Source organism: Myodes glareolus, chromosome 27, assembly GCF_982192425.1.
Source record: "Myodes glareolus chromosome 27, mMyoGla1.1, whole genome shotgun sequence".
Classification (NCBI taxonomy): domain Eukaryota; kingdom Metazoa; phylum Chordata; class Mammalia; order Rodentia; family Cricetidae; genus Myodes; species Myodes glareolus.
The window spans coordinates 7,344,761-7,357,702 of NC_142052.1; the positions used below are offsets into that span (position 1 = coordinate 7,344,761).

Sequence of the window (12,942 nt, forward strand, 5' to 3'; positions counted from 1 at the left end):
AAACCTTGTCTCGAAAAACCAAAAAAAAAAAAAAAATGTGAATGTGAACAAATTATATACAGATGGATCACAATGCTATTTCTAACATTGGTATCTGTGATACTTTTGACATAATTATTACATAATATGGCTTAATAGCTGAATTATTAACCAATGTATCATAGCAGCTATAATGTAAAACCTACCATGTGCTAGGCACTGTGGTAGGTAGTCATGATGTTTAGTGCATTTAGTTCTCAAAACCACTTTTCATGATAAGAGACATTGTGTAAGTCAGAAATACTTTGATTTACCTGCTTAACTGAATACCCTAGAAGACAGGCATTTAGCCCAGACTGAACGGGCTAAGCTGTGCTCTTTTAGCTAGACAGAGGGTAAGAGAAACTGGATAAAAGTTATGAATATTAAGTGTGAATAAATGCATTTGCTTTTCAGAAATTCAGTGCGAAAGGCACACATCTATGGCATCACCTTCAGCATCTCACAAGCATTTATGTATTTTTCCTATGCTGCCTGTTTCCGGTTTGGCGCCTACCTCATTGTGAACGGGCACATGCGCTTCAAGGACGTCATTCTGTGAGTAGGCTTGAAAATAGCAAGATGATTGACAGCGGTCCCGTAACAGGGCATCTGCCACTAGGCTTATGCACAGGTGTGGCATGGGCAACACCAGCTATCCAGAGATGAGATCAAGGAGTTAGCTTCCTATAGCCGTCACCCTGGTAGGCACAGGAATCTGATCTCGTCACTGCACCAAGCGGACTTCCGTCATCTGAGTGCTCTCAGATTCGTGAAGTTTGTGAAGTTGATTGCAAAGCATGAGGCAGGTTGTATATGTGAGCCACTTAGGGACAGAATGTAGCAGAGGAAGTTGCATGAATGAAACTAGAAAGTCATTGAAGCTCATAGACTCAAAACAGGGTTAGGTTAAGTAGCTTGCTACTTTTCCATAACCAAAACATGGCCTTGACCACGCAATGGGGATGTCTGATAAAGTCCGGCAAACTGCTCTTTCCCCTGAGTAGGCGAGAGGCAGATATCAAGTGTCTGTCTTCTGTGTGTGGTCACCCAGGGTTGCCCGCATTATTGTTTATTATAGGGGTTGCCCTTTGTCTAGCGTCTGTTTGGGTGCTTTTGTTGAGAGACCCCTTGATAAAGACGCATGTTTATTTCTAGGATGTCTGTTGTATCTCTTGGCTTACGTGTCTGTTTTTATGTGAACACAATGCTGACTTGGTTGCTGTGTCTCTGCAGTTTGTACCAAAATCAGCTGTGATGATGTCTCTGGCTTTATTCCTTTTGCTCAGTTGTATTCTATTTTTATAGTTCTACATGATTTTAAAGACTTTTTATAGTTCTGTGAATAATGTCATTAGTATTTTGGTGGCGACTGACTGCAATAAATCTATAGATTGCTTTGGGTGATATAATCCTTAAACAAAGTAAGAGAATTTTCCTTTTCTTGTTTTTTTTTTTTTTTCAGTTTCCAAAGTCGGCATTGTCGTTAAAATGAGTTCCATTCTTGGTCAAGTCCATTCCAGAGCTATTCATTTGCTTATTTTTGTAACTATCGAAAGTGAGATCGATTTGTAGTTTCTTATCTCTGTTTTACTTATGTGGGTCATCTATTTTTTTTTCTGGCTAATCTAGTTCAAGGGTTTTTCATATTTTCTTTTAATTTTCTTGAAGGACCAACTCTGTTTATCATTTGTACTGATTTTGCTTCCTGTTTCTTGTTTTCTGATCTTCTAATGTTTGCTTTGTTTTGTGCATGTTTTTCCTTTCTTATTTATTTTACTATTATTGTGTAGTGTGTATGTGTGTGTGTGTGTGTGTGTGTGAGAGAGAGAGAGAGAGAGAGAGAGAGAGAGAGAGAGAAAGGGAGAGATAGGTGGGGAGGGAAGAGGAGAGGGAGAGAGGAGAGAAAGAGGAGAAACAGAGAGAAGGTGAGGATGTACCGTGTACTTGGCTCAGCACATGTGCGGAGGTCAGAGGATAGTCTTTGGAAGTCTGTCCCCTTTTCCAGGCTTGTGTGGAACATGATTTTTTTTTTCCCACTGAGCCATGCCCTAGGCCCTTATTCTTGCTTCTCTAAGTCCTGGAAGCATTTTTAGGTTGCCTGTTTGAAAACTTTCCTCTTTTGCCATTGGCACTCACTGACAGTTTTTCCCTAGTGTTGATTTTCTGCAACCCACAAGTTGTAGTAGGCTGTGCCTACACTTGCGTCTGTTTGGGGGACCTGTTTTATCCTTTCTGACTTTGTGAGTAGCCTACTGTTCATTTACAAGTCTTTGTTCTGTCTCCAGGCATTTATAAATACCCTAAAATATCTTTCATTGTTGGCATCTCTTTTAGCTCCTTTGTGACCGGAAAAGATACGAGATCTTAATTCTTTCTAATGTAGACTGGTGTATTTTAGAGCGAGCTCCGTGAACTCCTTAGAATGTACACTCTGCATCTGTTAGATGAAATAGTCTGTAAATGTATGTCTAAAAAATTGTTTGCTTTGGTGACTCTTGTCACACGTGGTGCAGGATTTTCCAGACCTCACACTGGAAGGCAATAGTCTCGTCGTCGTTCAGTCTGCCACTCTTTGAGCCCCTTGGTCCCGGGGGTTTCAGCCTTCTTCAGTCTTAAAGAGGGCACACCTGGCAGCTAAGATGAGTTGAGATCACAGATAAGATTCAATCATAAGCCACTCCAGGGAAGTGAAAACCTCTGGAAGGTCACACTAGCTCAGAGCCAGAGCCCCTGCTGCCGGAAGGCGAATAGACAAAACAGCCCGAGACAATGGTCTTGCCTCCCTTCTAGACTCTGTCGTTGCTACTGGAATCTCACAGAAATGTGTGTGGGCTTTGGGAAACGACAGTGGAAGGACAGACATGCAAATATTCGCTAAAAGTTTGGCTTTGGCCTTTTAATGCCACGGAGCTAATTCTGATGCCTCCACTTCCATCCAGGGTGTTTTCAGCAATTGTGTTTGGCGCAGTGGCCCTAGGACACGCCAGCTCCTTTGCTCCAGACTTCGCGAAAGCCAAGCTCTCTGCTGCACACTTATTCAGCCTGTTCGAAAGACAGCCTCTGATTGACAGCTACAGCGGAGAAGGGCTGTGGCCTGTAAGTTCCTCTGGCTAGAGGGCAGAGCTTTGTCCTAGGCTTTCCTTCTGCTAGATCACAATGATATCATCTGCATAGTTGGGATATTTATGCGGCCAGTAGCTAATCAACTTTTTGGCACCTTAAAATTTTTAACACAAACTTTACAAAAGAAAAATGAAGATATCTGAAACAAAATAATGTTGACATTATTTGTCAACAAATTGTCTGTTCTGCAGGAAGGTCTACCCATCTATTTCGGTCATGACGCTGTAGTTTTCAGTTTTGCTTTAGACACTGCTGCTGCTTTCTGCAGCCCTTGGCTCAGTGTTTCCTTACACGAATCAGAAGCTGTGCTTTGGTAGCCTGACTTATAGTAACTCCAGCTCTAACTCATCTTCAGTTTCTATCGTAACGAGCTTGCTCTCGGTATGAACTGGTGCCGGCGCTACACCCAACAGGCATTTCATGTTTCCCTGGTATTGTTTGTGGTCAAGTTTCCTTGAAGTACTACTTTTATTTCCAATGATTGCGAGATCAGTTTAATAAAAAAAAATATTGTAAAAAATTTTAGGATAAGTTTGAAGGAAGTGTGACGTTTAATGAAGTCGTATTCAACTATCCCACCCGGGCCAATGTGCCAGTGCTTCAGGGGCTGAGCCTGGAGGTGAAGAAGGGCCAGACGCTGGCCCTGGTGGGCAGCAGCGGCTGCGGGAAGAGCACAGTGGTCCATCTGCTCGAGCGGTTCTACGACCCCAGGGCCGGGACAGTGGTGAGCACACTTTCTTAGCAAATCCTTTGCAGGCTGCATTTCATGTGATCAGACTAACAGATAGTCCAAAATCCTATCTGGTGTAGTGACCACGGCCTGTAAACTCTCAGCTGGCACCTGGATCAAACAAATCTACGGGGCACTTGAGGAAGGATATCAGAGACTTAAGCGTTGCACTAAAACTGGTACAGGATGGATTTCTGGCCTCGGGAGATTTGTCTCAGTCCAGTCTCTTAAGCAAAACTAAGCTGGCTTCTGAAGGCAGGAAGGAGACCACATCCTCCACACACAGCAACCTAAACAGGAACAAGACTACTTCCCCACGCTCTGCTCTCTGTGTGCTTTGCTTCCCGCTGAGTTCCTGGCCTGTGCCGTGAGAAAGGAAGCCGCAGGCTGGCAACCCTCAGGGAGAGTGGAAGAAACCTAACGTCAACGCAGACTCTCAGGACAGGCTGTGCCGGCTTTGCCTGCCCTGCTGCCCTCTGCTTGACCTCATTCCTCTAACCTTGAACTCTAGGCTCTCTGACACTGACCCTTAAACTCCAGCTCATTCACATTTGGCTTTTATCATAAATTTATGGCATTTGCTCTCTTCGCTGAGTGAAAAATCTGTCTCTAACTGATACAATCAACAAATGTAGAAGTTAGCAGTGGACAGTTGGCTCACTAGGTAAAGTCTTGCTGTTGAAGCATGAGGACTTATACTCAACCTCCAGAACTTACCTCACACCCAGAAGTACTTGGCCAACACAAAACAAATTTCATGTTCTTTGTTGTGTGTGTGTGTGTGTGTGTGTGTGCACTTTTTGTTTTGTTTTGTCTTACTGGGAGTTTTGATCCTTGCTTTCTGTTGCTTGTTTTTAGAGAGAGATTACACACTTGCGTGCAAGTAAGGTTGGGTAGTTAGGGAATTGGACTGGCTAGGAGGAGTTGGGGAAGGGAAAGAATATGATCAAAATATATGCAAAAAAAACTTAATAAAATAATAAATTAAAAAAGCCTGGCCTAGCAGTATTTGTCTGAAATCCCCCAAAGGAGGCAGAGAGGGGCAGAGCTCCGAAGCTAACTGGCCAGCTAGTCTATCCATATTCAGGAGCGCCGGGTTCGGTAAGGGACCCTGGCTCAAAAACTAAGGTGTTAAATGGCTGAAGAAGATACCCAACATCAACTTTTAGGTCGTGCATGTGCAGGCAAATGCATGTGTGCACAGCCACACGATCATTTACATGCACACATGCACACACATACACAAAAATAGGAGGGATGTTTAAGACTGGCTGCTTTCACAGAATAAAAGAAAAGGAACCAACTTCCAGAATCTGGGGCTGTATTACTAATCCCCTCTTCTTTTCCTAGGGCCACAAGGAGAGTCATTCTGAAGGAGTAAGGTCATTAGGGGCAGGAGAGCTAGTGTCGGGTTTTGACGCAGACTTCCTAAAGGCACCTGGCACAAAGATGCCTAATGAGGGCCCAGAGAGACAAAGGACTAGGTTAAATGTGTTTCATTTTACCTTCTAGACCACAGCAAGAGAGGTTTGCCGTGAGAGTCACTCTGCTAGCCGTGATGTCCTTCGGGGTGCTGACATCAGACATGAGGCTTGGCGTTTTGCCTCTGCTGGTGCACAGTGCAAGAGCCTGCCCAATTTAGTCACCTCTTGTTTAGGATTGCTTCTTTTCTCTTTGAAGACTCTAATAGTTTGTGGATTTCTGTTTTTTAGCTTCTCGATGGTCAAGAAGCAAAGAAACTCAATGTCCAGTGGCTCCGAGCCCAGCTTGGCATTGTGTCCCAGGAGCCCATCCTGTTTGACTGCAGCATCGCCGAGAACATCGCCTACGGAGACAACAGCCGCGTGGTGTCCCAGGATGAGATCGAGAGGGCAGCCAAAGCAGCCAACATCCACCCCTTCATCGAGACGCTGCCCCAGGTGAGTTAACTCAGAACTTCTTAGCTAAAATGAAAGCACGCTCATGTTTATCCCGGAAGCAGTCCCCAAAGTTCTTCCAGCAGTCTTGTCAGGAGTGGGCTGATGTGTCAACATGGTCGCTTTGGGGACAGCAGTGACCTGGGTGACGGGGGTTCCACCACCCTCATGTAGTGAGAAACCAACAAGCTCTACACCACATCTGGACCACGCCAGCTAGGGTTTGGTATCGTTCATGTGCTACTTCCCCACGCCCAAATTAAAGCTTTTGATTTTGAGAATCTTCTAGATTCACACACCGTGCCTGAGATACAGAGACACCTGCGTAGCACGATTAAGAAAAACCCAGGGGCAGATATTGGGGTTTAAGCAGATCAGAAAAACAACCAGGCCTCTAGAAAAGCCGAATCTCTCCCAGGTGGGCACCTCCAGACTGAGCCCTGAGCCTCTGTCCCCTCCCATCTTATATTCCCCTTCAGTGCTGGGATTAAAGGTGTGTGACTCCCTAGTACTGGGATTAAAGGTGTGAGCTACCACTACCTGGATCTGTGTCTGCCTTGATCTTGTGTAACCCAGGGTGGCCTTGAACTCACAGAGATCCACTTGCCTTGCCACCGTCTTCCAAATCGTGGGATTAAAGGTGTGTCACACCACTGCCTGGCCTCTAGAGGCTTAGCTTTAACCTCTGATCTGAGGCAAGCTTTAGTTCTTAAAACATAAACAAAATATTACTCTATTCCTGTATCCCTTATCTAGTCTCCTCTAATGATAACCTCTTTCAGAACTCTAATAGCACAGTAACCAGGATGCTGACATTATGCTCTGCTGGTGTCATCCAGACCGGCTTACTCAGGGTGTGTGTGCGCGCGTGCATGCGCATGTGTGTGCACATGTGTGTGCACATGTGTGGACGTGTGTGAACATGCGCGCGTGTGTGCATGTATGTGTGTGTATGTGTGCATGCATGCATGTGTGTGCACGTGCGTATGTGTGCATGCGTGCACATGTGTGGGCGTGCGTGTGCATGTGTATGTGTGTGTACGTGTGTGTGCATGTGTGTATGTATGTGTGTGTGCATGTGCATGTGTGCATGCATGCACATGTGTGCACATGTGTGTATGCATGTGTGTGTGAACATGTGTGTGTGTGCGTGCGCAGTGGCAGTACAGATTTTGTGAAGCTGCAGTGCAGGTGTACACTCCTGTACTGACACTGGAGACAACAGCCTTTCTGGCACATGAAGATCCCTCCCACGGCCATCTTTCGGTTCACAGTCCACTCCCCCACGTCTGTCCCCACAGTTGTGTACATACTAATCTGTTCTCAGTTTGCACCACTTTCCACGGTCAGGATCTTATATACACACAGTGTGTAAACTTGTGGGGCCAGGCTCTCACTCAGCACCTTTGATTTGCTGAGTGGCCTTTCATGCCTGGCTGAACCGCAGGTTTACCTTTCTCCTGAAGAACCTTACCTTACCATGCTTCTCTAAACGTGAGGTTGTAAATTCCTGCGTCTTGATGGTTTATGTGAACCTAGGGTCTAGTGTTTCTGGATTACACACCCAGCAGTGCAATTGTTGACATATAACATGATTGCACGCTTGGTTTACCAAGCAATACACCAACCAAGCAGTTCCCTGTAACTGCCATTCTGGCCCTCCCAGCAGTGGGTGAGGGATGCGGGTCCTAAAGACTTGCCAGCAGTTAGTGGGGGTATGAGACTTTTTTAAACTTTGTGTATATTCTTTGTGGATTTCACGTCTGCACCCCAATCTCTCTCATCTCCCCATTCCCTCACTTCCAACCTTGGCCCTTGCAGCCTCCCTTCCCCCACAAAAAAAAAAAACAAAAAACTTCCCACAAAACTTAGGAGTAAAATCAAAAACAAATAAACAAAAAAAATAAAATCTCGGTGTGGAAACTGCAGTGTGGCTGAGTGAGTCACACAGTGCACCCCTTGGTCCTTTGACATCTTTACTTGTATTTATTGCAATGAGTCACTGGTCTGGTTCGAGGCCTTTGTCTTCTGCTACACCCTCAATACTAGGCCCCCATTGGGACTCCTCTTAGATATCCTGTTGTTGCCCTGTGTCATGGAGATCCTGTGGCTTCGGATCTGCAGGTCCGGTCCCTTCACATGCTCCAAAGGCTCATAGATGAGGTGGATGTTGGGGTGGGCTACCTCATAGTCCTGGTTCTGGGCCCGGGGAGCTGGGTTGGTCAGCCTGCTGGCTTTCCCTCATGGTCACCAGCAGAGGAGCTCTCCGGCACTGCCCTGGCTAGCTCGCCCTGTAACATGAGGGCCGGCTTGTTGGGGTATCTGTTCCCGCCCAGTACCCCAACAAGCCAGCAAGTCCCAAAGAGAATTACACAGAGTCTACATTAGGTTAAAAACTGATTGGCCCATTAGGTCAGGCTACTTATTAGTTCTTATAACTTATGTTACCCCATTATCCTTATCTACATTAGCCACACGGCTCAGTACCTTTCTCAGCTGGGCAGCTTACATCTTTCCTCTCCGGTGGTCTGGGCAGAATTGGAGAGGGAGCTTCCTATTTTCCCAGAATACTCCCAGTCTCTTTGCTCCACCTCTACTTCCTGTCTGGCTTTCCCGCCTATACTGCCTGCCTGGCCAATCAGCGTTTTATTAAAATATGATTGACAGAATACAGACAATTCTCCCGCATCATCGCCCAATGCAGCGGACAGCAAGGAGCATGGCTGGTTCTCTTGCTCACCTGCACCCACACTACCAGGCCAGCTCTACGGTTTTGGCCAGGTTAGAGGCAGGGCCTGCTCTCTGGACTGCTGAACCAAGTGATGGGGGTAGGGCTACCCTTCCATTCTCGGGCCCCCCAAATTGACTCTCCTGCCTGTCACAGGTTGCAAGGGGGGCGGGGAGAGCATAATTCCCTTACCTTTGTCTTCCTATGGCGTACAAGGGAAAGAGCAGGAGTGAACCACAGGCCTGGTTTACCCCTGCGTCCCCATCAACAGGGGCAGCTCTAGTGTGCTGCCCAGGCATGGTACTATGCCCACTCTTCTGAGTGCTCCAGATGGTGAGGAGACATGAGATTTTTATTTGCAACCATTTGATAGAATGTAAGATATGTCCCAGTAGTTTTTTTGTGTTTACCAAAGGAAAAGTGAGGTTTCTTATCATTTATTACATACCTGCAGCTATATAACCACTTCCGTAAAACATCTCTTCAAAATTTCTAATTATTTTTACGGTTGAGTTTTGAGTCTTTCGTTTATTCTAATTAATTTTATATATGTCCTTTCTAGATGCTTTCCTCAGCCTGTGATTTGGTTTTCTGTTACTTTAAACAGATGCCTTACAGATCGGATCTTTTTGTTTATTTATCGAAGTCGCCCCCTACATACATGCCCCAGCCCCATCCACTCCTCTTCCACTGTTTCTCTCCAGGTACAGGTGGGCATTCCATGAATATCAGCAATTCATGGGATACCAAGCCGTAGTGAGACTGCGTTCCTCCTCTACAGAACGGAATTTCTAATTATAGTGAGGTCGGATTTATGTTCCTTTCACACGTCTCCCTTCTGCTGTCAAGTCTGTGACATCCCTGCACATCCCTGTCTGAAAGATGCTTCTGTCTTTAAAGACCCCAGCTGCTCTACCTCTCACCTTCAGCGTGTGGTCCATTCTGTTACACATTGCTTGCAGCAGATATATGTATGGCAAGATAACTTCCAGTAGGGTGAGGCTACCGATGCAGTTAGTTTTATGAATTAATCCAGAACTGAAGGGACAACTGCAGGAGAACTTAATATTTTCCAATGCATTCTGCTGGGAATGACAAGTGAATCACACAAACGACTTGAAAACTCTCTGGGGTGATCTCCTTACAACCTCTGTGCCTAGACTCTGACCTCAGGCAAGCAGTGGTGACTGAGAGTAGGCAGAACCTAAACCCTCACCTGTTGATCTGATTTTGGGCCTCGGGAGATGAATTTGCCTGGTGTGCATCACCCTGAGCTTTGCAAAGATGCCAACCCAGTTTGCACCTGTCACCTTGTGCTCTCCCCACCAGAGAGTGTTCCTAAAGCCAGCCCCTGCACTAAGCAAATATTTCTCTCCTCTATTTCGCTCCTCTTTTTTAAAAATCTTCCTTCCATCTGATCCCCCGTTCTCTTTTGTATTGTGTAATATAATTCTTAACAAACCTTTAAGTAAGTATTGTTAAACTATTAAAAGAGAATGAACTAGTTTATACATGGGTCATACAGCTACTCCAAATTGTAAAAAGGAAAAAATCCTTTGTAAGTCTAAGCTGTGATTCCACTGAAATCATATAAAATGATCCTAGTGTGCATGGCAAAAATTTAAAATGCCTCAAATTCCTGTGAGAGAATGCCACTGAAAACTAAAGATTGTGTTCTAGTTCTGTTTTGAGGGCAGACATTCCCTGGAGCTGGAAACATGTCGTTAAAACCACAAGTACCTTATGATAGAAATGCCTACTGGTTTTCCGTTTTCCTTTGTAAAAAGAGCTGACTTAAGCATTGCGTTTATTGGTGACTACCTTGCAGAAATACGAAACCAGAGTAGGAGACAAGGGCACTCAGCTCTCAGGAGGCCAGAAGCAGAGGATCGCTATCGCTCGAGCCCTCATCAGACAGCCTCGGGTCCTGCTGCTGGATGAAGCCACGTCGGCTCTGGACACCGAGAGTGAAAAGGTCTGCCTCTGCCTGTCTGTCCTACTGACCCGGTGAAAAGGAGACTGAGAAAAGCAGACATAGGGGAAGCACGCGCCAGATAGAGATGCAATTGTTTTAAAGTAATAGAATAAATGATTCCAATTTTTCTAATAAGGTACATATATTTCCTAAACGTAAAACAAGCATTCAAAAGGAGACATAACAGTCTTGGTGCATTAGCTGTAATGAAAAACTCAAAAGGACTAAGAAAAGAATTTAAATAAGCTGATATGGCAGTGAGTCAGAGTCTAAACACTTGCCAGGGCCACTTGTATCATAGGAGCCTGTTTCTGTTATCATTACAAAGTAGAACATAACAACGTAGATTACAATGGCAGCCGTATGAAACCGCCATTGCATAAAACCATGTTCAAAGAGAAAGGGGATTATGAGAGTCAATGTTATTAGGGTGGAAGAACTTTAAATGTCATAGGATTGTCATGCCTGCTGCTGCGGTTCTCAGCACACAGCTCCTCTTGACTTTCAACAGGTGGTCCAGGAAGCCCTGGACAAAGCCAGGGAAGGCCGCACCTGCATCGTGATCGCTCACCGCCTGTCCACCATCCAGAACGCGGACTTGATCGTGGTGATTCAGAATGGCAAGGTCAAGGAGCAGGGCACCCACCAGCAGCTACTGGCGCAGAAAGGCATCTATTTCTCAATGGTCAATATTCAGGCCGGTGCACAGAACTTATGAACTCTTGTTACAGTGTATTTTTAAAATAAATTCAAAACATTTTACACTTTATGACGTGTCAGAGAAGTTTTTCGTTGAAGCTACAAAGTAAAGATCTACTTTATTCCGCATGAGTTTAAAGCACCTGAAGCTGGAGAGCTGGAAGGGACACTGGCCTTGACAAAAGTGACGTCTATCAACTGCAGTGTGGCTCTCTCTCCTCGAGCCATCAGCATCCCCCAGGGAGACCAGCAGAGCTCAGGCCCGTGTGTGAGAAAGATTAGTAGAACCCCCAAACTAGGACCGAGTTCCCATGGCTCTAAGTAGGTAGATGTGTGACAAGATGGCTTGGGAGCAGGTTTCTGAGTGCAAAGGAAAGCTAAATTTACACTCTGAATTCTTCTACTGTGGAATAGGAAGTGTTGGTTGTTATGGCCATATTGAACACTCATTTTTATCAGCACCTTCCATCCTACATACTCACGAGGTTCAGTGTGGTGCTGCTCTACCTGGACTACGCATGAGCAGATCCAACCACCGCTTCCCATTCCTTCACACACCCATCCCAATCAGTAGTGATCACTACTCTACATGCCGGAGTCGGGTTTGGCGTCGCAGGAGTGAGGATGTGTGGTCCCCATCTTTCTGTCCTGCTTGTTTCACTTAATACACACCCGTTTCATCCATTTTGCTGAAAACTATGACCTCATTTCCTGGCTGTTTTTTTCTTGTGCTACTAGAGATCAAACTTAGGGTGGGCATACGAGACACACATGCTTAGAGTTCTTTCATCCTTGTGACTAAATAATATAACACTATTAAATATAGCCCATTTCTTTGTGCATTTTTCTGTTTGACTGAAATCAATATAGATTGACTGTACATCTTAGCTGTTATGAATACTCCTGAATGAAGCATGGTCATGTGGGGATATATTTTGTATGCTGCCTCATTTTCTTTTCTGTTGATGTTATAAAATGCCAGCCAAAAACAGCTTGTGGGAGTAAGGGGTTTATTTGGCTTACAGGTTTCAGTCCATCGTCAAGGAAAGCCAAGGCCTGAGCCTGGAGGCAGGACGTGAAACAGAGGCCATGGAGGAATGCTGCTAACTGGTCAGCTGCCCATGGCTGACTTAGTCGGTGTTCCTCAGTTATAACTTGTTTTCATTGATTTTATTGAGCTCTATATTTTTCTCTGCTCCCCTCCCTGCCTCTACCCTTCTCTTCAACCCATTCTGTAGGCTGTCGTCTTGTTGACCATGTCCTTTGCTTTACAGAAGCTTTTCAGTTTCAGGAGGTCCCATTTATTAATTGTTTCTCTCAGTGTCTGTGCTACTGGGGTTATATTTAGGAAGTGATCTCCTGTGCCAATGCATTCAAGTGTACTTCCCTCTTTCTCTTCTATGAGGTTCAGTGTGACTGGCTTTATGTTGAGGTCTTTGATCCATATGGACTTGAGTTTTGTGCATGGTGATAGATATAGGTCTATTTTCATTCTTCTACATGTTTGCTTTTGGAAAGATTGCCAATTTACTCTGTTAATTCTACCTACCCAAGAGCATGGGAGATCTTTCCATTTTCTGGTGTCTTCTTCAATTTCTTTCTTGACTGATTTAAAGTTCTTGTCATACAAGTCTTCCACTTGTTTGGCTAGAGTTACTCAGTGATACTTTATGCTATCTGTGGCTATTGTGAAGGGTGATGTTTCCTTGATTTCTTTCTCAGCCCATTTATCCTTGGTGTAAAGGAGGGT

General features: G+C 45.1%; 1 protein-coding gene across 5 annotated transcripts in view; it reads left to right on the top strand.

The window, feature by feature from the left end:
• The window catches only part of Abcb4 (ATP binding cassette subfamily B member 4), a 52,890-nt gene extending 41,628 nt beyond the window's left edge, over positions 1-11,262 (top strand). For all 5 annotated transcript variants that reach the window (XM_085684166.2, XM_085684168.2, XM_085684170.2 and 2 more), the window contains 6 exons: positions 436-576; positions 2,961-3,117; positions 3,671-3,868; positions 5,587-5,793; positions 10,347-10,493; positions 11,005-11,262. In XM_085684166.2, the coding sequence (XP_085540292.1) occupies positions 436-576; positions 2,961-3,117; positions 3,671-3,868; positions 5,587-5,793; positions 10,347-10,493; positions 11,005-11,211 (1,057 nt within the window). In that variant the 3' untranslated portion in view covers positions 11,212-11,262. The remainder of the gene's footprint in view (positions 1-435; positions 577-2,960; positions 3,118-3,670; positions 3,869-5,586; positions 5,794-10,346; positions 10,494-11,004) is intronic.
• Positions 11,263-12,942: the final 1,680 nt, after the last annotated feature.